This window comes from Oryzias latipes, chromosome 4 (assembly GCF_053564925.1).
Source record: "Oryzias latipes strain Hd-rR chromosome 4, Olatipes_Hd-rR_3.1".
Taxonomy (NCBI): domain Eukaryota; kingdom Metazoa; phylum Chordata; class Actinopteri; order Beloniformes; family Adrianichthyidae; genus Oryzias; species Oryzias latipes.
Window position 1 is genome coordinate 17352110 of NC_136240.1, and position 26636 is coordinate 17378745.

The 26636-nt window shown below is 38.5% G+C and overlaps 1 protein-coding gene across 4 annotated transcripts in view; it reads left to right on the forward strand.

Moving 5' to 3' along the window:
* Positions 1–26636, forward strand: part of adamts10 (ADAM metallopeptidase with thrombospondin type 1 motif, 10) — a 53633-nt gene that overhangs the window by 22692 nt on the left and 4305 nt on the right. For 3 of the 4 annotated variants that reach the window (XM_078945913.1, XM_078945917.1, XM_078945915.1), the window contains 17 exons: positions 2131–2276; positions 3005–3048; positions 3341–3446; positions 5708–5854; positions 6484–6625; positions 8871–8978; positions 9465–9610; positions 11245–11308; positions 11422–11524; positions 15421–15554; positions 17837–17981; positions 22956–23036; positions 23122–23285; positions 23814–23940; positions 25501–25630; positions 26051–26255; positions 26410–26586. In XM_078945913.1, coding sequence (XP_078802039.1) covers positions 2131–2276; positions 3005–3048; positions 3341–3446; positions 5708–5854; positions 6484–6625; positions 8871–8978; positions 9465–9610; positions 11245–11308; positions 11422–11524; positions 15421–15554; positions 17837–17981; positions 22956–23036; positions 23122–23285; positions 23814–23940; positions 25501–25630; positions 26051–26255; positions 26410–26586 — 2169 coding nt within the window. The remainder of the gene's footprint in view (positions 1–2130; positions 2277–3004; positions 3049–3340; positions 3447–5707; positions 5855–6483; positions 6626–8870; positions 8979–9464; positions 9611–11244; positions 11309–11421; positions 11525–15420; positions 15555–17836; positions 17982–22955; positions 23037–23121; positions 23286–23813; positions 23941–25500; positions 25631–26050; positions 26256–26409; positions 26587–26636) is intronic. The other variant, XM_078945916.1, reaches the window with a different exon arrangement.

Consider the following 26636-nt stretch of genomic DNA (forward strand, 5'->3'; position numbering starts at 1 on the left):
TTTCAAAATAAAGTACATCCCTTGTCAAATTGAATTAAAAATGAAAAACAGTCAAAGATGGATTTTTTTTATCATAATGACTTTGGTGCATCTTCATCCTTTTTCTCATTTTACTATCAAAAATATACATGGTGCAGAATCCAGATTTTTCAAAATCTACATGTAAACACAACTAAGAACCTCTGAGCAACAACTAGACACTGTTGGGCAGCATAGATTTGAGTATTTGCTTAACTTGAATAAATAACTTAATATTGTTCTTGCTTTTTTTTATAAAGGCGAAGAGCCACAATGGAAGCCTCGACCCTGTATTGTTGTCAAAAACATTCCTGTTAAACAGGAAAGTTCTAAGGATCTGAATTAAACAATGCTTAGTTCATTTCATAAGTTGGGCATTATATCAGATTTCGGCAGTTTTTTTCTGCATCTATAATGTGTTTTACCCACACTGTCCCACCCACGTGCACTTTTTAGTAATTAAATTAAAATAAACTAAAATAAAAAAGTATACCCCAAGGCTTTTGAAATGTTTTGAATAAAAAATAAATTAAAAGAAGTCTAGAACAAGGTAAGATGAGTGGTTTTTAATAAAAAATCCACTCAAGTAGAAGTCAACGGGTACTAAGATTTGTTTTTGGAGTACAATCTTTATCAAAATTGACTTAAAGAAATGTAACTTATTACTAAGCACATGAAATTGTAAGAGAAGAGGGATTGGCGAAAATGCGTACCATTATGTTACTTATATAGGCCGTCCATATGAAATTTCAAATTCTTAAAAAGGAAATAAAAAAGCTAAACAAAAGTAAAGAAAGTTAAAATTAAAAGAAACTAAATCCAGTTGGTTCCTTTTTTTTACCCCTTACTTTAATGGAATCAGCCTAGAAGAATGAGACATAAGGAAACTGAACTTAACTTTCAGATCCTCACTTTTATTTCTTTTTTTCCCAAATGGGACCTCATATGTTAAAATATATTATGATTCTTGTTTTCTGGTCATATCACTAAAGTACAAATATGTGCCTTTTAGGTTAGCTGGACATGCAGAGTTCTCTTCAGTGTGTATGTAACACTTGGTCATGTTTGTGACTACATGTTGCCTTTCAAATACATTTATTTTGGTAATATTGACTTCATGTTCAGTTTAGTTCCACGACCATCAAGTTTAGAAGCACTTTTATTCAGCTGCAGACATTTCCACAGATTCTTGTTGTACGATGACGGGAAATGAGTGGACAAAGTAAGACTCCGCACTTGACCACTGTGCAGGAGTTCAGCTCATAAAAAGTGCATGACCTTACTTGCATAGCTCAGAGGATGACTAAGCCACCTTACTGGCTAGTAAATGACCTTATTAGCTCGCCATTAGCTTGCCATTAACAGCATGTGGCGAGACGGTCCAGCTGGTTTCTTCTGGGATCACAGTGTGGCTTTGAGGTTTCCTCCACAGCAGTCTCATTGGAGAGCATTTATGATTCATATGTCCTCAAAATAAGCCCTGGAATATCCCTTCCTGGTGTGTGTTAGTTATCTCAGCAAATAAAAGGGTAAATGTTAGGGTCATTAGCGGTGGGCAGTTTTAGTGTTAGTTATTCTTACGCCTAAAGTTTGAGGTCAGGACGGGATTGGGAAGAGTGAGTGGTTCTGCTGCTGGTTTCCAGGTCCGAAAAGGCGAGCTGGCCCTGGAAAGGAAAATGAGGCCAGCAGCGGGCTCAGAGATGAGGGACTGTGGGATGAGAAAATGACTAGTTATGTCACCGCATGCATTCCTGGGTTACGAATTCTCGTCAGCTGTGGCCAACTGAGCACCCCCCCTCTTCTTTCCTTCCATGCCCCCTCTAAATCCCTTAAAGATGCTGAGAATTGACAAAGCCTCTTGGATAAGAGGTGAAACGTCTTCTAACTTTAAAAGCTAAGTCCAGATGACAGCCCCTAAACCTGCTATTATGATTAAAGATGCTGAGTTTTCGCAGATAAAGTTAAAGGCATAACATAGTGGGGAAGGGCTGGGCCTTTAAGTTACTGAATATCATCTTTAAATTAGTTAAAGATTCTTCTGAGAGTTTTCTGTGTTTTAAAATAGAAAACAAGGTTTTTTTTTATTATTTCTATCTGTTTTGCCTCTGCCAGCCGACACTGGAGATCAACCATCATGCAGGAAAGTCCTTAGACAGCTTCTGTAAGTGGCAGAAAAGCATCCAGCACCGGAACAGCTACGGGAATGCCATACCAGACAACGGCATCGCTCACCACGACACTGCTGTGCTCATCACCAGGTCAGAAATGCAAAATAACAAAGGAAAATTTCCCAATGAGGAATTTGGACCATTTCCTGACAAAGACGCTTCTATTTTCCTTCTGAGAAAGCCAGGAAATAACTCACTGCAAAGAAAGAAAGAAAGCAAAGAGAAGCAGCAGCAAAGCTTCAATCTGGCAGTGACAGTCTATCTCTCGACGCTGTTGTTCCAGTTGCAGAAAAACAGAAACAGCGGCTGATACGAATTGAGCACATAAATAAAAAAACATTATAGCTGTTGACTAGGGAATGTGCAACAGAATACAACACAACCATGGTTTGGTCACAGTCATCTGAAAGCTATTGAACTGGGCAGAACCGCTGACTTGCAAATATTCCCTTGCAAAGAATGTGCTATAACTTAAGCCAAAAGAAGTCAACTGTGGCAGCGTCTAACAATAGATTAGTCAGGCAACATGTAATACTTTTAAAAAAAGTGGTTTTGGTGGTTTTCCTGTGGGAAGAGTTTGATTTTTGGAGCAGCTAATTTATCAAGCTGAGGATGGAAACTGTCCAGACAGATGACACTTCAGTGACCATCCACGGTTTCCTCCTATTGTTCTTCCAAAGCTATATCTGTCTGCTCTCGCTGCTGTCTGTCCATAACATGTCTGCGTGTCGCCCTCGCAGCATACGTCCATGGCAAGTTTGGACCAAAACCAGCCTCCAGTGAAAGTTTATTTTTTTAATTTCTGTTCACATCCACAGGTACGACATCTGCATACAGAAAAACAAGCCCTGTGAAACTCTAGGTAACTCACTCACAAATAAACTGACAAACAACCCTATAGAAATTCTGCATTTAGGAAAATAAAACAAAATCTCTACTTTGAAAAAATGTTATTCTTGTTTTTCTTTTGTGAGAAATCGCATTTTTATTCTAAAATGAATGCTTTGACGTAAACCTGTTGTTTTATGAAAATGAAAAGAAATTGAAAAATAGAAAAAATGTGAACAATCCAAAAACAGTAGAATGAAAATATTCCATGGTTTATTTAAATTAAGACTTGTTTTTTTCAGACACTGTGTTTGTGTATTTGTCAGGGTTGGCTCCAGTAGGAGGGATGTGTGAACCAGAGAGAAGCTGCAGCATCAATGAGGACATCGGCTTGGGAACAGCTTTCACCATCGCCCATGAAATCGGACATACGTGAGTAACAGAGATGCAAGAAACGCTGTGTGGAAAACCAACTTCATTAATAATAACGGCTTGAACTTTTACGCTAACATTGATATTCAAGATCCACTCCAATGAAAATCGTGTTTTTGATGTTTTTAACCCTAGAGCACTATCGCCGGGTGATTTTCACCCAACCATAACTATGTTTTCAATATTTCGCGTGTCAAGGAGTCTGTGCCTTCACCAGGGAAGTCTCACATGTCCCAGGAATGGATGGACAAAAGACCTAGTTTTTTTAGTATAATTTTATTATTTTCTAGGAATTTTTTGTTCTAATATTGTATTTCTAATTTTTCAGTAATTTTGAGCATGTTTTTAGGAACTTCCTTTGTTTTTCTGTCTCATAGTTAAAAAAAGAAAACTCTAATTTATTATTTGTTGTCATGTTTGTTCTTTTTTTTACGACAAGTACTTTTTGTTGGTCGCATTATATTGGGTAAAAATTATCCAGCAAAAGTGATGGTATAACTTTTTATCCCGAAAGTGTTCTAGGGTTAACATGTTCTTGTGGCATTTTTCGGATGATGAAGGACAAATATAAAGAAAAGTCATCTTAAAATAGTGTCTCTGAGTATTTCTTTAATCAAATCATTGTGAATCAGAAGCAGAAACTATGTCCTGGAAAAAAACAGGTTTTCTGATTTTAGCTAAAAACAGCACAAACATAACTAAAACACCACTGGGAACACTTTTACAATACAGTAGATCAAAAGTTTATCGGACTGAGACTTTAGGGGGGGTTTAAGTTTATTTGAGCAAAACAAAAATCGCAATGTTTGTTAGCAAAGCACAAAAGAATCTCAAAAACTGAAAATCAAATAATATTTGTTGGAAATAGCAGATATTTATTCTTGAACATCAGTGGTTGAAGAAAAAACTGCCCTTTTATTAAATTGACAGAAACTGCAAGAAAGCATCTCGAACATGATTTTATTTTGCTTAAAACCTGCTAAAAGTGACAGCAAACAATTAACAGTGACAATAGATATGCACTTTAATAAAAGCTAGTAGAAATTGATTAGTTTAATAGCTAAATGGTTTTTTGTTAAATAAATTAAAATATAGTTTATTCTTAATGTCCAACTCTGAGAGATTTTAAGTAAAACCAGTGTTGAATACTTCAGAAAATCTCTTCCATGATCTAAAACTGCGGTTAGGTTGTAATATAGCCATTCTTCGTATGTCAGTCTCCAGTGGTGCTGATGTTGCAAACCCAGCTTCAGCAGTTAGTAGAAACATCAAGTTCTAATGGGCTACATGGGTTTTCAAGTATCCAGGCCCAGGGGCCATCTTATCACTGTGGCTAGCAAGGATTTTTTTTTAATAAACATGTGCATACTCACAGCTTTGTGGTTTCAAAAAGCTGTTTTCACTTGTGAAGAAATTTTGTTTTTGGCTCTGCAGTGTCATGTTTGCATGCAGACTTCTTTGCAGAAAGGAAAAAGCACAAAACTTCACTATATTTCAAACTTAGGGGGAGAACTAGTGTGAAAGTAAGATTTGGATGTCATTTTTATTGCTTTTATCATCATTTTGAGTTTAAAATTTTTAAAAACAAACAAAATATTTAGAACTCTAATATTATTTCGTTTTATTGTTTTTGTTTTAGGCCTTTTTTGGGCGTTATGTTAAATTCTATATTGACAATAACATTTGACTCCTTTTTAAAGTTATTCAAAATGCTGGAATGTTTTATATATTTTAGTTGTTTTGGCCTGACAATAGGGTGTAATTTTTACACAACAATAAATTAATGTGAAATATTTGGAGTTGACAGTAAACTTCTTGGAGTTGTTTTTTTAAAGAAATTATTTAACTTATTACAGTTCTAGTTTCTTTTTCCTAAATGACTTAACTAGTTGAGTTGTGTATACCTCAGAGACAAATAATATAGGCCCCCCAAAATGTAGGGAATATTTTAAATCAGTTCTAGACAAGTGAATTAAGTCACTGGTTCAGTTATCTGAGATGAAGTCATGACTTGAAACTTTACACAGAACTAAGTTGATATCTTCACCTATATGGATATAAAATATCTGGTTTTATATTTTAAACTGCAAAATATTGTCTTTAAAAGTGTAAATTTCAATCTTCACATTCTAATGTAGAAATATCTATTGGTCACAAAGTTATTTTCTCTTTTTTACAGTCAGTTACACTATTTTTGTTCTCTCTTTGTTACCACGTCCACTTGGCCTCAAAGTGTTGCCGTTGTGTCATTGTGGCTTCAGGTTTGGGATGAACCATGACGGAATGGGGAACACCTGTGGGCCTCGCAGTCAAGAGACTGCCAAGCTGATGGCTGACCACATCACCATGAAGACCAACCCGTTCATCTGGTCCGCCTGCAGCCGTGATTACATCACCAGCTTCCTGGAGTGAGTAAGCCATTTCTGAAATACTACATATAAATCAATAATTAAACTGCTTTAATAGTCAGAGAAGCTGTATATAGCCTGTAAAATACACTCATCGACATCTTTATTAGGTACACCTTGCTAGTACGCATTGGATCCCCTTTTGCCTTCAGAACTGCCTTAATCCCTGGTGCCATAGATTCAACAAGGTAGAAACATTCCTCAGCCAGTTTAAATTTTATGTTGACATGACAGCATCAAACAGTTTTGTCGGCTGCAAGGCATTTCCGCCCACAGAACTGCTGCTCGCTGGATATTTTCTCTTTTTCGGAGCATTCTCTGTCAACCCTAGTAGAAAATTCGACAGAGCAGCAGTTTCTGAAATACTCAGACCAGCCCGTCTGGCACAACCAACCATGCCACATTCACCTTTCTTCCCAATCCCGATGCTCGGTTTGATCTGCAGCAGATCATCTTGACATGTTTAAATGCATTGAGCTGCTGCCATGTGCCTGATTAGAAATGTGTGTTCATGAGCTGGTGTATCTAATAAAGTCTCCAGTGAGTGTATGTTCATTTCTGTAATTTGTTTGGTGTTTCTCAGACCAACTTTTTTTTTTTCACCCTTTCATTTGTCTGTGGGGTTCCAGCTCAGGTATGGGCTCCTGTCTGAATAATGTGCCTCTGAAGCAGGAGTTTGTGTACCCCACCACAGCACCAGGCCAGGCCTACGATGCAGACGAACAGTGCCGCTTCCAGTATGGCATAAGATCTCGGCAGTGTAAATATTCAGTGAGTGACATTGCAGTTCCTTAAGACTACTGAGGGGATGGTGTCAGAAGGAAACAGTTTTCCATTGGCTCCCTTTTTAAAAGTCAGATTTTACAGTAAAAATAAAATTAGAAGATAAAACCTGGTTTCACAAACTTTTTGTTATTCATCAGTCTTTTTCATTTAGTAGAGAATAGATTTGCACATATTTAGAAGTGTTGTTGTTTTGATTGTTAGGTGGATGGACCAGCCAAAGCTGTTAATTGTACTCTTTCCTGCCTTATTGCCATATTTGCAATATTGAAAATTGGTTGGAGCAAAGTCAAGCAGGTTATAGTTACAGTAACTAATTTATCAAAAGCATATTGGGAAGCACTTTGAGATGCTATGAAGCATGAAAAGCGCTTTATAAATAAAGTTGAATTTGAATTTGAATTTGAATATAGAGTAGGAAAGCATTGACTGTATAAGAGAATGAGTAATCCCTCACCTCTCGTGTTCCAAATAGGAAGTACCTGTTGGCTCCAAGAAGCCCAAACCACATAGAATTTTCATTATATTTGTCAGAATAGCCATTCTTTCTCTGCTACCTTTTTTTTTAACATGTTCTTCCCAATTAAATCAGACCGACTCAAACCAATCACTGCTTACTAACATCATCTTGCTCCAAATGGCGGCGTCTGTATCGCGGAGAAATGGCAAATGAATTGGCTTCATTTCGTTGTAAATACGTAAATAAGTCATTTTCATGACGTCAAATTCTTATACAGTCATTGATTAAAAAGACATTCTAGAGACACAGTTTTATTAAAACTCTTGGAGAAGTTTGCTTTTTATCAGCATCTAATTATCATAATCTAATCTCATCAATCTAATATCATCATCAAAATTTTGCACATGTTTTTTAACTTTTGATACTTCATGAAATTTTGCTATGAAAATCTCTGAAACAGTGTTGTGTATTTTACTGATATAGTATTATATTTTAATCATATGAATGACTTTTATAAGTAACATAATCTGCATATATTTTATATAACTGATCTGCATTTGCAATGTTGATTTCTGAAATAGTTATTTTTACATAATAATTTAAGTAATTCATCTTTCTCATGTGCTTTATTGATACTTTACTATTCTTAATTCTGTCTGATAAAAGTTATGAACCGGATATTGATAAATCATGTTATAAAATGGTAATAGTATAACGGGGTGGGATCATATAAGTTCGCTTCTTTCCACTCCCTTTCAAGCAATATTTATTAAGATGCCTGATTTATCCTAAGTTTGATTAGCTACTGTATGAATGTATAACTGATGATTGTATTGCTTTTGTGTATGATTTATATTTGATTGCTTGAAATAAACCATTTCAAATCAAATTCAAATCAAATCAAAAAAATCTAAAATTAACCCAGCTGCACTGGCTCCCCATCTGTTTCCAAGTGCATTTTAAAAACCTGGTTTTAACATATAGAGCTCTGAATAACCAAGCACCAGTCTATATAAAAGACCTTGTGCAGCCATACACATCCAGCAGGTCCCTGAGATCATGTGACCAGGGTCTGCTAGTTGTTAAAGACTAAAGGTGACAGAGCCTTTGCAGCAGTGGCTCCATCCCTCTGGAACTCCTTTCCTGTCAGACCTGCAGACTCAGTGTTTTCTTTTAAGAAGCAGCTAAAAACATTTATTTTTAAAATTGCCTTTTCCCTAATTCTTTTACATTCTGTGTTTTTCTGGGTTTTACTGTGAAGCACTGTGTGATCTTTATCTTGAAAGGTGCAATATAAATAAAGATAATTATTATTACTGGGTTTTTGTTAAATGCAAAACATATATTGTCACAGCCCTTACTAAGACCCATCCTCTTCTCAGCGTCGTATAACATTGGTTTTGACCTATTCTGACCTGGTCTGTTTCACTGGAGTCCACACCAGACAGCTTTTTCCTCGTATCTCTTTTAAGACTCTAACATCTTCCAGTACTTTCACAGAATAACATTCTTTTTATTGCTTGGTCAAATTTTACAAGGCCAGTTTCATAATCCACATCTGGAACAGCCAGCTGCTTTAAAGACACATTATTATAGATACTATGTTGTCACAGCATATGCAGACAATAAAATGTAACCCCATGTGTGCAAAGCATAGCAGGGAACGAAGAAGAGGTGAAGCTGAACTAGAGTTCTGGGTCTTCACCACAATTCTGGGATAAAACCAGTCACATTCTTTCTTTCTCATGGATGTGCATGTGCTCCCACTCACAGGAAGTCTGCAGTGAACTCTGGTGCATGAGTAAGAGTAACCGCTGCATTACCAGCAGCATTCCCGCTGCAGAGGGAACCATCTGTCAGACCAACACGATAGAGAAAGGGGTAAGCGTCACTGACGGTGTTACTCTGTGTGAGGTCACGGTTTAAGGTGCAAGTATCTTTATAAATCGAGCCAAATTGATTGCTGCTCGGGTAGGGGCTGCACAATGGTGTAGTGGTCAGCACTCTCGCCTCACAGTGTGAAGGCCCTGCTTTAAAGTCTCCCAGTGCATGTGTAGGTTTTCTCCGGGCACTCTGGTTATTTCCCCCAGTCCAAATGTATGCATTTTAGAGCTGTTGGTTACTGAAATTTGTCCCTAGGTGTGAATGTGATTGTGATCCAGCGACCCTATGACCCTGAAAGAGACTAAGTGGACTTGGAAAATTGATGGATGGATGGATGGTTGCTCAAGTAGGAGGCCCTATGCACTATTGTATTCATATTTGAGCCGTTTCAACAAAATATGAAGTGTAAGGATTTCTGAAAATAGAATGTGTATTTGCAATAGTTGATATTGAATAGATGTATATTGTATTTTTATGGTGCAGTGGTGCTACAAGAGGATGTGCGTGGCGTATGGAACCCGTCCAGAGGGAGTAGATGGAGGTTGGAGTCTGTGGTCACCATGGGGGGAGTGCAGCAGGACCTGTGGGGGCGGCGTCTCCTCTTCCGTCAGACACTGTGACAGTCCCAGGTACAGATCTAGGCTATAATCGAGTATTTAGACCAAGCCAGAGCACTTTTCTCTTGGTCCCCTAGTGATTCCCATTTGGAGTTTTCCAAAGGGTGGTGTGTGGGAAACTCTATCCCTTTACCTCTTTTTTTTAAATAAAATAACTTCCCATTTGCTTCTCTCTCTTGGAAGCTGTTGCAGTTTAACTGCAGCAGTGTAACAAAATTGAGCCTATCTTTAGCAAAGCAGTGCACTGTGCTGCTTCTCAAATGCACTCTTATTTAGAGTTGCTACACCTATTACCTAAAATGAGTGCTTATTGGCCACTTAAGCTAAGACTGCAGCCCCGCCTGATGTGTCTGAGCCTTAGAAACCACTTCATAATTCAAATAAAGCAGACATTTAGCCTTGCACGGAGAAACAACATCACATTGATGTAACAGCCTCTAAGAGGGTTCTCACAGCTCATTCTCCTCACATCACCGTCATAAAACTTTTGCCTTTAGCAATACCTGTTCTATGATTATTCAAACTTTAAAAGTCTCACTCCAATCATCTTTTGATCTGTTGTAAAAGCATTCCCAGTGGTCTTTTATATATGATTATGCAGTTTTTAGCCATAATCAAAAAACCTGTGTCGTTTTCTAGGACACCCTCTCCTGCTAGCTTACAGCCCCCTCACACGCTCTATAATATCAGAGATATCCAGCTGTACAGTTTTGAGCCAGACGCCAGCTCGGACAAGGAAAACAAAGACGTACATGGATCTAGTTGTTTACAAGTCGATGCATCAGAACAGAGCAGAACAGAGAGCTTGTGAATTGCTAATAGCTTAACAGACGTACTCTCCTTCTTCTTTTCCTCAGCAGTTGCTTTTAGTTAGAACAAATCTTTTTGTGCTCAAACACGAGGTTCTCTTCATAGATAAAAAAAAAACTGAAACAAGAAAACAAGCACCAAAATAAAGTTGCAGTGCTTGAATTTGTAGCAGTATGAATATTGTTTTTTCTGCTGACCAAACATTCTTCATCATTTCCAGTATTTAATAAATTAATCTTGCGGCAATAGTACATTTGCTAGAGGAGTGAAGCAAAAAAGCATTTTTGACATGCTTTCTCTTTGTTTATTAGGACTCTCAGGTAAAAGCAAATCTATTCATAGCTAGAAATATAGAGTTGATTGATCGTACCAACTGTTTGCATTAAGGTTTTGTCAAATTTAACTAAAAGTCTCTCCTGGAAACCCCACTCAGGAAACATCAATAGTACTTTTTATCAAAAATGTTGAAAGCGGGAGTGAACCATGAATAATCACAGAACAAATAGTCCTGTGATTCCCAGTCACAGATGTCTCATCTTGAACTGATTAAGCTCCAAATGGATTGACCCAAATCTAAAGAGGACAATGTTTTCCCCGTTTTTGTTTTTGGAATTTCACTTTGGATTTTTCATTTGGCTCCACTCGCTTAGAGGACGTGGACGTGTAGTTCTAACACATCAAACTCGCTCTCATTTTTCAAGAATCAAGTCCATGTTCAGAATCAAGAACTGTTGTCTTCTGATAACGCACCTGCAAAAGAAAACAACTTTCCGAGACTTGAGGGGTGGTGATCATTGGTAAATTTGACTCACTCCCCAGTTTCTGTTTCACTGCAGGCCAACCATCGGAGGGAAGTACTGTCTGGGGGAAAGAAAGCGCTTCAGGTCCTGCAATATTGATGTGAGTGTTGCAGTCCTTTATTGTCCGTATCACCAATTTGTCTTGTTAAAAAGGATGAAACATTCAGAAAGATGTCCTAAATACTGTAATAGTCTTATGTTTGTGTCTTACAGGAGTGTCCTGCTGGCTCTCGGGACTTTCGGGAGATTCAGTGTTCCGACTTTGACAACATCCCATTCCGAGGAAAATTTTATACTTGGAAGCCTTACAGAGGAGGTGAATGAATACAAACGTTCTGCTTTATGTGTTTAGTTTGTTAAAGATGCGCAATTAAAATAAATCCAGACTGATCAGCACAGCCGGTAAGGGTTACTAGTTATTGTTTGTCAAAGGTGTCAATTATTAAATGTTTGTAAATTAAAATGCTCCTATTGATATTACAGCTTCTCACAGAGAATGAATCTCAGGCCCACAACTGAGTTGGAATCAGAATTCTATTGCTGCCACAGGTTTGAAACAAAAAAAAGTTTGAAATCTTGATTTATAGTCTCATATGGTTATAACAGCAATATCTGGCAATAAAAAGGCCCTTTTCTCATTCAGTTTTATATACTTTTATAAACATACTTTAGTATATTTTTTGGTGTTGTTTTTGTCAACATCCATCATTGTAACACAGTGGCCTGTTTGTAAAAAAAGCCAAAAACGTTGTGGTTTTCTGCTAGATCCATCTTACCATAAAAATATGCATTCCAAATGCACAAACTGGGATTTCTTTTCAGAACACTTTTTAGGGACGGTATGGTCTCAGGTGGAGTCCCACAGAGAATCTGACATGGCTGGAGCTTTTCCTTAACTGGGAGGCATCAATATAAATATTGCAATTTTTGTTTTCTGTTGAAGATGATGTGCCAGTATAAACACCAAACTCTGATATTTCTGTCATGTTTGGGGTTTATGAAGGTTACAAATGTCTGAAGACTAGAGGCAAATTTGACAGAAATGTATCTGAATAATAAATTGAAACATGTATAAAGACAAAATATCTAATGCAAAGAGGGAAAAGCCAAAAAGTGACACTGAGGGAGTAAAACAAAAATTGTAAGCACAAAAAAAAATCAAATGAACAAAAGACAGCTGTTGTGAATAATAACTTGGGTCAGGCATGAACATGACACACAGGAAGCAGCAACACAAAACAAAAAAATTCAACTTTGTTACCGAACAAAGCGAAGGAAAAATGAAATAAAAAACAATAATATCATAAAAATACCTTTTCCACCTGTCACTATTTTATCAGAGCCTTTTCAAATTTCACACAATGTTGTAATGTTGTCATATTTCCCAAAGTCCTAATGGATTTAAAGGTTTCAATCAGCAAAACCAAAACCAAGTGGGCTAAAGAGGTAAACAACTTCTAAAAAAATCTTTTCCTGCAATATTGCAAGTATGAATGCTGACAGCTAAATCTGGTCACTAAAGAAGCCGAAGTATGTCTTTAGGAGACTGAAATTTTCACCCAAACAATCCTGTAAAATCCCACTCCAATCATCTTTTGATCTATTTTAAAAGTGTTCCCAGTGGTCTTTTAAGTATAATTATGCCACTTTTAGCCAAATTCCAAAAAACCTGTGTTGTTTTTTAGGACATAGTTTCTGCAGAGCAGCAGTAGTTCCTTAGAAATTCGTCTCTGTATTGTGGGCGGGACAGTTGGTGCGGAGCAACCCCCCCCTTCCCCCCCTTTGGCTCAGAGGAAAACATCATAGCTACAATCCTTTTTCAAACTGCATTTTTTCTTCTGATCCTGATTCACAGCAATTTGAATAAAGAAATACCCCGACATGTATTTTTAAGGGGATTGGGATTGGTTTATGATGTTTGAAAGTGTCAAGCACCTTGCACCTGAGAGCGATGCAGTCTTTCGACCGACCCGTCCTTACTGTTTGTGTTATGTTCTAAGCCACTGTTTTGCCAGTCAAGTCAAAACCCGCAAACAATGAAAATAAACTCTAAAGCAAGCAAAGTATTGAAAACTGAGAGTATTTATGCAAGGGGTTGTGTACGGAGATGCTGCAGAGCTGCAAGTTAATGAGGAAGAGTGCGCTCTTACGCTGTGGCGAGCACACTAAGAAATCTGTTTGAAATACTACAATAAATGCTTGGATAATTTACCATATATGCTCTATTAGTTAAATCGTTTTACCATTATTTTTTTTTATTTGGAATGAAAACTTAAAAAGACAAACAAGGTTGTGTTGCTTTTGTTGCATCAAAACACCTACTTCAGTCTCCAGTGAAGGTGCAGGTTGATGAGATAAAAACAGAGGATGAGTTGGACGTAGAGACAATCAAATCCACACCTGATGACAGGAGACCATATGCAGGAGGGAACAGATGTGAAAAGAAAGTCAGCTGTAAAGTGTGTGAGTGTTTTCTGTCTGCTAGGCAGATGCTAGCTTCAGAAAGTCACAGAACTTAGATTTTATCATTCAGGAATTCTTTCTTCTGATGAGGAGTGAATGCTGAAACTGGACGGGAAAGATACATAGTCTCAACAACATGACCGGTTTTAATTGGGCAGCATTAACATAATAACTTGCATAGATGGTCAGACGTCCAATACTAACTTCAGGCAACAAGTTCTCCTTTCATCGAGTCAGCTGATTTTACAATAGAAATTCCTTGCAGCTGTTAACACGGGATCAGTGCCAAAGTATCTGCTGCATTTTAGGGCCAGATAACACCGCCCAGTTCCATTCTCAGACCTCTTAAACTCCCTCACTGTCCACAGATGCTCATTGCAGCTTTCCACCTTTCACTCTCACTTTATTGACCCAGCTTTTCTCCCCCCGTTTTTTGTATCCCTAGTGTTCAGATCTCTTCATATCTACCTTTATTTCACTCCGCATCACACACTTTTCCCCCCCTCAATTTTATCCAGAGGTGGAAACCACTGGCGGTCATCATTTCTCGGCTCAGACAGCCAAGGACACTTCAATAATAAAAGGGCTTTTTTTGCTACAGTGTTTTTTTTTTTTTTTTTTCAGACAAGCAACTTTCTATTACTTTTCCCAGTGCACCAGCCTTCACACTACAAAAAACACACCCTGCGAGCTTTAACACACATGCACTCCCGAAAGCCACAGCCGCCCTGCCAAAGCTCAGCACCATGGGAATTGTAGTTTCCCGTGGTCTCAACCCTTCTTCTCACCACTACATGCTCCCTCTGTCTTTCCAGCACAAGCTGTACCTGCTTCAGAGCTGCCAGCACAAACAAATACTGCCCAGATGGGTGTTGGACTGCCTCAAAGCAGTGAAACTGTTGGAAAACTTTACAGATAAATGAACATTTTTTGGTAAAAATATATGTGTGAATGTTCTCATACTTAGACATATTGGCATTTTTATTAAAACCCCCGTGTTTAATTTCCTCATGCTTTTGGAGGTGGTTAGTAAAATCCATGCACAGATGTTCATGTTTAGCAGGTTTAGCGGCGCTCAACTGATGACATTTTGGGTTTTTCCTAGTTTTAAAGCTAAAGTTCCTATTTTCACTTACCATTACTTTCTTTGGAGACCTGTTCACCATTTTTGACAACAAAGAAAAAACATTTCTACCCATTTCAGCATTATACTCTGCAAGGCTGTGATGAATTCCAGGGGAAAAGAAGCAGAAGAATTATTCAAACACTTTGCAGGTTTTGTTTGGGTCATTTAAAATCTGTGCCTCATTTTGAAGATTTAGTCAAGCTTCATGTTTGGTTTGGATTCAAGAATGATTGAACAGATCAGTTTGGGAGATTTGGGAGTTAATTTTTGGTTTCTCATGTAGAAAGAAACATTTCTGTTTCTGTTTATTTTGTTTTTATGTAGTATTTACTGTAATTACAAAGAATTCTAGTTTGAGTAAACTGATGCCTGAAAGCAATTATTTCAAATGTTTAAATCAAACGCTTCTTTTAAACAACAGTTTTTCTTAAACTCTTGTGTTTGTATTTCAAAATGACAATTGTTTTTTTTCTGTAACACAGACATATTCTGCAACCGTGTGCAGAAATGTAATAGTATCAGGGCCTGCAGACATCCAGTGCACTTCCATATTTTTTTCTTTGTATGTCTTAATTTGAGCACTTTTGCGTGTGGATCCAGTGTCTCTGTGTTTCTGGATCCAGGTGGAGTGAAGCCCTGCTCCCTCAACTGCCTGGCAGAAGGGTACAACTTCTACACAGAGCGCGCCCCTGCTGTCGTGGACGGCACACCATGTCGAGACGAGTCTCTGGACATGTGTGTGAGCGGCGAGTGTAAGGTGAGCTAATAATTTCCCTTTTTAAACGCATCAGTGCCCGGGCTCATATCAGGGGTCTGCAACCTTTTAAGAACCACCCCAATGAAAGTCGTGTTTTTGGCGTTTTTCTCATGATGGGGGACAAATATAAAGAAAATTAAGATTAATATTATATTTCTGAGTATTTCTTTATTCAAAGCATTGGTAATTCAGTTGCAGACAAAAAAACGCCCTTGGAAAAAGTCTGTAGCAGGATCTACTACGGCAAGACATAAGCTCCCTTCACCGCTCATTCTGATACATCCATTTGGAGACAAATCGATCCATGTGCATCTTTCTGTACATTTTCCTCGTCTGAGCTGGAATCTGGCTCAAAACTGCACGACTGGATTGCTCCAATATGCCTCGCCATTTTGGTGCACCAGTATTGTTAGGTTGGGCTTGTGAGGGGCTGTAAGTTAGCGGGAAAGCGTGTAAATAAATGGATGACGGGGAATAGGGGTGGGCTTACTCCGCAACAACAGTCCTGGCCATAACTCAGAGGTAAATTTCTAATGAACTCCAGCCGCTCTGCAGAAACTATGTCCTAAAAAACGACACAGGTTTTCTTTCTTTCTTTTACCTTTATGGTGTATGGAAAATGGCGTATATCTATGTACTTTACTACTTTCTTAGAAGGCCCAAAGCGCTTTACAGTCACAGTCCAATTCATCCATGCACACACACACTTACAGCCGGATGGCGGCTCTGGTGCCCAACACTGGGGCTAATCTATGACTACCAGGGTCAATGTGGGGTTTAGACACTTCGATGCATGGAGAGGCAAGGTGAGATCCGAACCCTTCGATCTTCTGATCAAAGGTTGACCACTCTACCTTTGCACAACAGCTGCCCCACTAAAATGGCCATAGCAACATGTTAAAACATCATTTTCTTCTTAGTGGGACTTTAACGCTTGCATTGATCAACTCCTCAGCAGGAGTCTGATGTCTAACTGCTGAAGTAAACTAAATGTTGAGCGTCTTGATGAAAAGGAAAGCACCTGGAGCTCCAGCTGGTCCCGGGAACCAATGTGACATCACTGGGGCTAGAACTGTTAGAGGATCTGGTCTCATTCTGTTAATTAGCCCCTTTTATTTCATTTTCTCCTTCTCATTTCTTTTTCTTTTGTGCTGGTACTCTTAAAGCAACCCAGTGACCCTCTGGTACAGGCTGTCCTCTGCATAGGCTGGCCTTCATTCACTTTCCTTTCCTTTTTTCTTAAACTCTGTACCACACTTCCAGTCTGTAGTACATATCTCTGTTTTCCTCCTATATCTTCACCCCCTGCTACATTTTATGGACTCGTGAAACACCACACACTGCTGGAAAATCTTTTTGAAATTGGAAGACAGCAGCAAAAATTGAAAAACTTGTGATCTTCTTGACAGCAATTTTCAAAAGTTCAATAGGTATTTGCTTGTCTTTACTGCATAGTAGGTCTAACTTTAAGATCGTAGCAAATTGTTAAAAAATATATATTAAGAATTAACAAGTTTACCAGATTTTGTGTGGTTCATTTGTAGCATGCCTGTAATTTCATAATGGAGTAAAAGGTTCAGTTTTTTTGAAAGTTTGTTATAAAGTTTTCCCCTTTGATGATAGAAATGATTAATAATTTCTTTACTTTTTCCATTTTAAACTGAAATTGTTGATTTAAACAAACACAATAGTGGTTAGAGACAAAAAATCCTTACATTTAGTTGTAGTTTTGTTTTTCTCAATGAACCTCTAGTTTCTGTAAGTTCCAGGTAGAGTTTTCTAGTCGTAGTTACTAGAAGTGTCCTGCTCTTTCTGCAGCACTAAATAAAACACGGTTAATTACTGTAATAGGCCAATCGTTTTCACGCTTGATCCAGCAAAAAGGAATAATAATTGCTGACCTCATTATTCCTCACTACAATAACCAAGTGTGAAAATATAAGGCTAAAAGCAGTCGTCCTTCATTTTCTGTGCTTTTGTTTAAGTTTGGTTCACTGTTAAAGAGTTTGAGTGGAACCACCTGCTTCGCTCATCATGAACTTTATTTATGTCGACAGCTATGAGTTTAGCAACCAAAGAGCATTATGTCTGCACTGGATCAGAAAACACATCTGGACTTGCCATCTGATATTTCTGTGTTTTGAAAAAGTGGTCTGGAAGACATTAGGAGGTAATTCGTCAGCAACGGCCTCTGACACCCCAACCCCCCACTCACCGAATGCGCTTCCTTCACCCGTAACCCAGACTGACCCCGCAACTCTCTTGTCTCTGGCCTCCTGCAGCACGTAGGTTGTGATCGCGTCCTCGGCTCTGACGTTCGGGAGGACCGCTGCAGGATCTGCGGGGGTGACGGAAGCAGCTGTGTTTCTGTGGAGGGAGTCTTCAACGACTCACTGCCCGAAGGAGGTGAAGAGAGGAAACACTCAAGTACTTCTTTCCATTATTTCACACAATAGTCTTTGTGGGCAAAACGTCCGAGTTCTCCGAAAAAGTAGCTAGAGACTGTGATCTTGATTGAATTTTTAAACAGAAGAGAAAATTGGTTTGTGTTTTAATTCCTCCATTGGAACAGTCTGCACTTTTTTCAAGAACTGGATTAAGTCAACATTCACCAAGAGGCATTATGCAACAAGGTTTTCTGGATTATAAACTTTCTAAACTCTAGAGCGTAAGCACACCTTTTAATACGCCACTTACAGTATGAATTAAGCTACACCAAACACTCATGGTATATTGTTAACTGCACCTGTCTGCAGACAGCAGTACCTGCTTTATCACACTACAACAGAGCTGTCAGTTTTGAGGCAGTTTTATTTTAACAGGTTTAGTAAATGTGACAGAATGTGGAACATGTTACAGCTTGGATCTAAACTATAAAGCTTCTCTCAGATTCGTGTGAAATAAACCCACAATATGCCATTTAAATGAGGGCATTCTGAATGAGGGTATCTAAATTGACAGTAGTCCAATGGTGGAGTCCACACAACAACTAAAATGATAACAACCATAGTGGAAAATAATATTTTTAGATTATTTTCAACTCGGAAAAACAGCCAGATATACTCATCTGTGTGGTTAACACACTAGCTTAAAAATGCTACATCTAATGTTAAAAAATATGTATATAGGGACCAAATCATAAAAAAGCTAATGTGAAAAAGAAATTACCAAAAAGCTAAAAGAAGCATTATAACTGTTATAGTCCAAGCGTTTTTAGTTTGTCATTTCTTAAGCTACGTTTTCACTGCCCTCTGCATTAAAGTGACCACTTTCAATGAAAGGTCTATGTAAACACGTGTTTTGGGCTTCCGCGTTCAAAGCATGTGTCGCAAGTATATGATCGTTTTCAGGCCACAAGTCACTGAAATGGCATAAGAAAGCTCAAGTGAAAGAGGTTCATCCCCCATCCCTCTGCAGCAATGGAATATTCTGCAACAGTAAGTTAGTGAGCAGACTCGGGGTGTATTCAGACTGGACACATTTGGTTCGCTTAAAGTGAACCAGAGTTCGTTTCCCCCCGGAAATCTGAAACAAATTTTCAGTCTCAATACACCCAAGCGGACCCTGGTCCAGGACCAGCAACTGCTCTCAGACTCATCTTTGGAGGTGGTCTCTGTTTGTTTTCAATCAGTAACCGCCCTGCAGCATGCCTCCACCGGGCCAAAGATGCAATTATAAAGTTTATGAGCGAAATATAAAGTTTGAATGAACTAAAAGCACAGGACTTCCATCATTCCACCCAACATCGTAATTCCTGACCAATGAGTGAAGAGATCTCTAGTCACATGGTTTTGTTTACAAGCTTTAGTCCGGAACAGGAAAGTCCCCTTAACGACAGTCTGAATGCAGGTCAAATGCAAGGTTCGGGACTTGATCCAGACTAAATTAAGTGTACTGGGTCCGGTCCAAGTGATTTTCCCAGTCTGAATACACCCTGAAACTCTTTGAAGAGTTTTAGAAAAATAAATGTGATAAGATGAAGTGCAGATATCAGTGAAAATAAGCATTATCAATATAATCTTGTTGCAATAAAAGAAAAAAAAGAAAAATCCTCTCAAACAGAATTCTAACAAGGCAACACCAAAACTAATGTGACGGAAGACAGAAAAACAAGTAAAAGAACAGAATCAAAGGAACTTTGGAATGTCTTTCTTCATGCCAAAGCCTGAAGTAGGATCAGTACTACTGTCTCCTCAGAGGAGTCCAGTTTGGGTCTGGTACATACTCTGCAATTGGCAAAAGAAAAACTCTGAACTGTCACAGGATCCCTCCACTGTAGTGGTGCCTAGCATTGCTTTTGCTAAAAACTGTAACAACAATAAAGCAAAAATAAGGCCACAATACCAGAAATGATCTTTTTTGTTGTTGATTTGGATGAAGAACCACAAGTTTGAACCAAAAGAAGAATATTTCTATTCCTAAAAATCCCCTGTTGAGGAAAAAAAGACAGAAAAAGAGTCGACTTAAAGTAGAGGTGACCCTCTACATTGGAAGCAAGCAACAGGCGGATGTATACTTATCCTTTGGTCATCCAGAGACACGTGGCAAACACATTTAAGTGAGGTCCAGCCAGTGTGGCTTGAGGTCTTGTTACTGTCAGATCTATTTTGGGTCACTTTTTCCCTCCGCAACACAAAGTCTTTTGTCAACACTTGCCTTTCTCCTCCCTTGAATCCCTTGGAGGGGTCACACCCTAAGCAGGCAGCTCTTCTCTGCACCACAGAGACGGGAGCCAATCTTTTAGAGTTTTCTGTAAGCAGTCTGCAAAATATCCAGGGGGGAAATTCACATCTTTTGTTTCACGAAAAATAAATAAAATCCTGAAATTTAATATATATCCTTTATAATTTTATTAAAGATATGTGTTATACCGTAGTAGCGGAAAATTCTCTGTGATCTACAATAATGTTACTGTGAAAAAAAAATCTACCTGCATCCCACATACCAGTGTCCCTTGCAGGAGTTAGTTCCCAAGAATAATAGCAAACAGAGTTGTTATTTTAGATTTCATCAACTTTGTTTTGCTGTGTTGTGTTTGGCTTGTTTTTAATATTAACCAGCAGTGCTCAAGGGTTGAATGGATTTGGTCCTTTTAGCCACACAAACTTATTGAGTGTTTTTTGATTTGATTTGATTTGAAATGGTTTATTTCAAGTAATCAAGTAGGAATAATACACAAAAACAATACAATCATCAGTTATACATTCATACAATAACTAATCAAACTTATTATAATTAGACATATTAATAAATATTGCTTGAAAGGGAGTGGAAGGGAGCGAACTTATATAATCCCACCCTGTTCTACCGTAACCATTTTATTACATGATTTATCAATATCCGGTTCCTGGAAAGCACATGATAAAGATGAATTACTTGAATTATTTTGTAAAAAATAACTTTTAGAAATCAACATGGCAATGAAGTATCCAAAATATATGCAGATTATGTTACTTATAAAAGTCATTGATATGATTAAAAAAAATAATACTATATCAGTAAAATAGACATCAGAGAGCCACGCACACGCGTCCTGTGCTGTAACCCGGAACCGGAAAAACACCTGATAGTGACAATGACAGTTTATGATAAAACTAAATTATATTTATGTCTTTATTTAGCAGCTGGAATGCTCAGTTGGCTGTAGGACTAACGCATGGGAAAGTAGAGTTTTCTTTCCCAGGGGGCACGATGAGCTTTATGCAGTGTGGGTCCTTAGGCAAGACTCTTCACACTGCTGCTTACCTATTTAGCCACAAGGGCACCCAGTACTGGGTTCCCCTTTGCCGGTCCCCAGCCCGGATAAAATACAGGGTTATGTCAGGAAGGGCATCCGGCATATAAATCTCTGCCAAAGCAAATGTTCGGATCAGTGAAAGCTGATTTGCTTAAACTTTGCTGAGGCGACCCCTAATGGAAATAACATTTTTTTTGTGTTTTTTTTTTTAAATATCTGTTTATTTATTTATTGTCCATCCATTCACATTATCGACTTTTTTCTTCTTCAAATGTATGCATGGCTTGTAAACTAATTTATCTGGGGTTTAAACATCACTGACTAAACACAGACCGTTGGAATGAGTCGTCCGGCTGTCAGCTGATTTTTGGATGGTCCTCTGCCAGGTTTAGGAGACGTATTTGCTGGAAACTGGCTCGGAAAGGCTATTCCAAGCACAGCATGCTCCCATCTTCCACCAAACTGAAGTCCAGGCACATGACTGAAAGCTTTTTCCTGTTCACAAGTAGATTTATAGCTTGCAAAATCACTCAATCATGCCTACAGCAAGCGTTTGATATCACAAAACTCCTAGAACCATCTGCCAAAGCTCGTTTATCTGCCTTGGTAATTTAAAGGAGCCCTATTGAGTTTCTGACCCCTAGCAGTGCTTTGTAGCTGTTTTTATGTGCAGCTTGTTTGTCTCAAACGTGCACACTTCCATGCACTATTGTTCTTCTGTAGTGCCAATTTTTTGGACTTGCTCGACAATGTGCTGGAAAGCCAGGGCAGAATCGGATGGTGTAAACAAGGCAGGTGTAAAAGTTTTATTTCAGCTCTTTTTAAAAAGGTTTTACAAGTTGTTGACATCGTTTGCCTTTAGGTAAGCACACAGGAAGTTTTTATAACTGTCATTTAAAACTAACTCAACCACAAAAGTATGCAGTTCATGAAATTCCTAGATAAGTTATGAACAAATCCATCTTTTATAAAGTTAGTTTTATATATACAGATTTTTGGAGATGATTGAGATGTTCTGTTTTTTCTTATGTTGGCACTAATTCATTGGAATTTAAAAAAAAATCTTCTTCCTTGAGTCCAGTTCAGAAAAGACAGTTATCAGTTACTGATGAGTCAAAGATCTACCTCTTCCTCTCTTTCTGCCTACAACACATTTTTGCTGATTGCTTGCAGAGGGGCCCTACTTTCTTGCTTTGAGCTCTGCCTTTGGAAATGAGGCAGAAAACCTGACCCTCCACCTCTCGAAGCTCCGCAGAGAGTTCACAATCCAAATCTCACTGAAAGGAATTAGGTTCTACCACATTTTTTTTATTCCCTCTTCCTCTTGCGAGCTTAAGTTATTTACAGGGCCATGTGGCCTTTCCTGCCGTCTGGACAGCAGAGCAGAGCTTTCAAAGGGAATGGAGGAATGGTGGAGGTGAAGTGAGCAAAAGAAAAAGGGCTAGAGATCAAGATAGAGGGGAAGGAAGAAAACGAGAGACAACTTTTTCAGAAAATTTGTAGGCTTGAGCAGAAAGTCGAGGACAGCTGCCCAGGAATGTGGCTGGAATCTGAAGCTTCTGCTTAATTCATTGGCATCCCACTGAGCTAAGCACTACTTAGGCATTGCTTAACCAATTCCTAGTGAAACTAACTTACCCCACCTTTTATTTTCTGTCTTTTAGGTTATGAAGAAGTGGTCAGGATTCCTAAAGGATCAGTGTTTATCCATATACAAGAGCTCAACATGTCCTTAAACTATTTAGGTAACAGAATGTCAAATATATTATGTCATAACTGAATTACACATTACACTTCTGTTTACTCTCTCGTGTCCCTTTTGGCTTCCAGTGCTAAAGAGTAAAAGTGATCAATATTTTATCAATGGGAAGTTGACCATTGACACGCCAAGGAGATTCAACGTTGCTGGAACCACCTTCCACTACAGACGTCCCACTGATGGACCAGAAACTCTAGAAGCCCTGGGCCCAACTAACATCACTCTCATTGTTATGGTAAGACCGGGTGATCGGTAACGTCAGCACAGGCCTTCATCAATGTGTCTGCAAGTGGATGCATCAGAATGGAGCTGAGCAGGGAGACTTTGGCCCGCCCATTTCAGTTGCTGCATCACAATTTGGAGCTTTTTCAAATCACAAATTTTTTATCTGCTCCTGATCCATCACAATTTGAACAAATACACAATAAAGCAGTTTACAAGAGCATATTACAAACACCAAAAACAGGAGTGGGTTTTTTAAAGGGAAACAAAGAGGAAAAACTAGTGTGAATCACCTCTTCTCTTGTAATCCCACTAGCCCCATCACGGGTCATTAGGTGTGGGCGCACTGGAGTTTTGGTCTGTTTTGGAACAAATAAAAGGGCAGTATGGTAAATGGGAGAAAAATTGTGTCTTAGACCTCCCCCTCTGACTGTTTAAGCCACTTGATTGTGTGGTGAAACATTTCAAGAAAGGTTTTAAGTCCAATTGCTATGACTGAAATTCAAGACATGCGGAACTACTGATTATATGTGTTTTACAGGTGCTGGTGAGAGAAGAGAACCCAGGAATCCACTATCGTTTCAACCCACCACTTAACAGGGATCCTCTGAACGGCTTCTCCTGGTTCTACACTTCCTGGTCACGCTGCTCTGTTCTTTGTGCTGGAGGTGAGAAAATCCTATAAATAAAAAATGCTAAATAAAAGTTACACTCCATATTTCCGTGTTTTGTGAAATTGCTAGAAGCAACAACTATTTACCCTTTACCCTTCTTATTTCTGTTCTTTTATCTGCTGCTGATTTAAAAGGGGGTCAGCACAAAAAGATAATTTGGTGGTTAGTTTTACGTCAGCTGTCCTTCCTGAATCTGACGGAAACCCACAAATATGTTATGTTTTTCAGTACAGCAGCACCCACTGCACCACGATCTAAAGGAAAAACAAAAACCTACTCCAATGCATTTCTATAAAGCAATCTGAAGACAGACATGATAAATGCTGTAAATCTATAGTTGGAGTGAATAGGAAGATTTAACAGGAAATAACAAAAATAAAAGTTAATGAAAATGTTCTTGTTGGGCATGATTGTTGAATATTTATGTATGAGCTTTGACTTTACTTAATCTTGGGTTTGGACAATTGATGAATAGGAAGAAAGAGATATCAAATCTGGACCTTTCTTCATTACACTTTACTTTTTTGTGAAACCCTCAACTCTCCATCTTGTTCATTTTGCCGAAAACCAAAATTATCTTGTTGTTTTTAGTGTTTCTTATTGTTGTTTAAAAAAATTGTCAATGAGATTTAAAAAAAAATTTTTTTGTCCATACTTGTCCATGCTGGTTTTTTTCTTCATGCTGGAGGACATATATAAAGAAAATGAAGTGTATAAAATGCATTTCTGAGTGTTTCTTTTTAAAATCATTGTGAATCAGGAGCAGATGAAAAAATGCGGTTAGAAAAACTGCGCCGTAGAAGCCACTAGAGCAAACCACAAGCTCCCTGCTCTGCTCCATTCTAATGCATCAACGTTTAGACAAATAGATCCATACATAGTTTTTGTAATTAAACCAGGTCCTTTTATGACCTGTGTTTAGCATGCAGCTATGTGTAATTTATATGATGCTGGTAAATAAAAATTGTGTAAGAACTAAGCGAAGTTAATTAAAAATAGGAAATTTATGAGCTAGAAATTTGTCTAATTTGGGATATAAATGTGTTTTTTAAAGATCCTCTTGAGATTTATTGTTCACAATCACACACAATGACCAGCAGAAAGATGGTATGCATGTACAACTTGTTGTGCGTCCGCACCAAAGCCACAATCCTTTTAACATGTCTCAGACTTGTTGATTTCACGACACAGCCAGTCGTGGTTTTCCTCGTCTGCCTTTATGAGTTAATGACATGCACAGCTTTACCAGATAAGGGCTTGTTTTATCGCGGATGAGAGGATTCTTTTCCTTATCATCCTGAATTCTAGTGGAACTGAAGATCAAACGAACATAACATTTTGTCACACCAAGTCTTGTTCTCTGAGCACAATACTACACATTTGAATTTATCTCCATTCTAGTGCATTATTGGTGATGCATCAAAGAGTGGCATTTGCCTTCTAGGTTCTGTTCTACGATAAAGCTCAGGGTTTTGATGCACTGATAGTTGGATTTTAATGCTCAGCTCAATAAATTATTGGATTTTTCTCATGCTGTTGACAACTTGTGGCCAGGTGTGCAGATTCAGCAGGTGGTGTGTAAAAGGCTGCTGGATCATACTGTCGTCTACAATCACTTCTGTGACAAGAAGAGCAAACCCAAAGAGAAGAGAAGATCCTGCAACACTGAGCCCTGCTCGCCAACGTAAGTCTGTAGACACAATTGAGGTATTATTTCCTGATGACTACTTTGTTCTGAGAGTCTTTTATTTTGCTAAATTTGTACCAAATTAATTCAGCTTCTTGCTGTTAATTTCACAGTGTCTATATGTTATTATTAAGTTTTACAAATAAATTTTGTTTTGGAAAATTAATTTTAGAGCAGGTTGGAAGCCTTCCATGTGACTTAAATAAACAAAATGCATTGATGCAGTTGTTATTTGAGATCTGTTTTTTATTATATTATAATCTTAAGTTCTTAATACCATTACATATAGTTACGTAAATGCATTTATTGGTTTGTTGTTGAGCATTAAATACTTTGTACTCAAATGTTTTTGTTTACCACCTGACTTTATGATGCCTAAGAATTCAAATCCAGTTTTTGGCTGTTTGCTGCCTCTAGCTGGTGGACAGGAGGGTGGTCAGAGTGCAGCCGCAGCTGTAACGGCGGTCTGCGCACTCGGGAGGTGCTGTGCAAGAGGAGGATCTCTGTCACAGAGGAGAAGATCCTCGATGACTCGGCCTGCAGCTCCCATCGCCCTTCACTCACTGAGCCCTGCAACAACCACAGCTGCCCCCCTGAATGGCTGGCTCTGGATTGGTCAGAGGTAGACAGACATTTAATGTCTTGCATGTGTTCTGCACTGACAAATGCATAAACCTTTAAGCCAGCTGACTTTGAAGTGGCACTGAATTTTTTGTCTTTTCCACTTCCTTCTTTAAAGAGTTTTTCCTTATGGTTTCTGCGTGTTTCTCCTGCAGTGTACTCCCAGTTGTGGTCCGGGCTACAGGCACCGTGTGGTGCTGTGTAAGAGCGGGGAGAGCGGCGACATCTTGTCGGAGTCCAGGTGTCCCAAACATGGCCGACCTACCTCCAGGGTCCGGTGTAACCTAAAGCGCTGCCCTCCCCCTCAGTGGATAGTGGGTCCTTGGGGAGAGGTAAAATACATTTTGGCATCAATGACATGTGACGCGTGTTAGGAACTCGC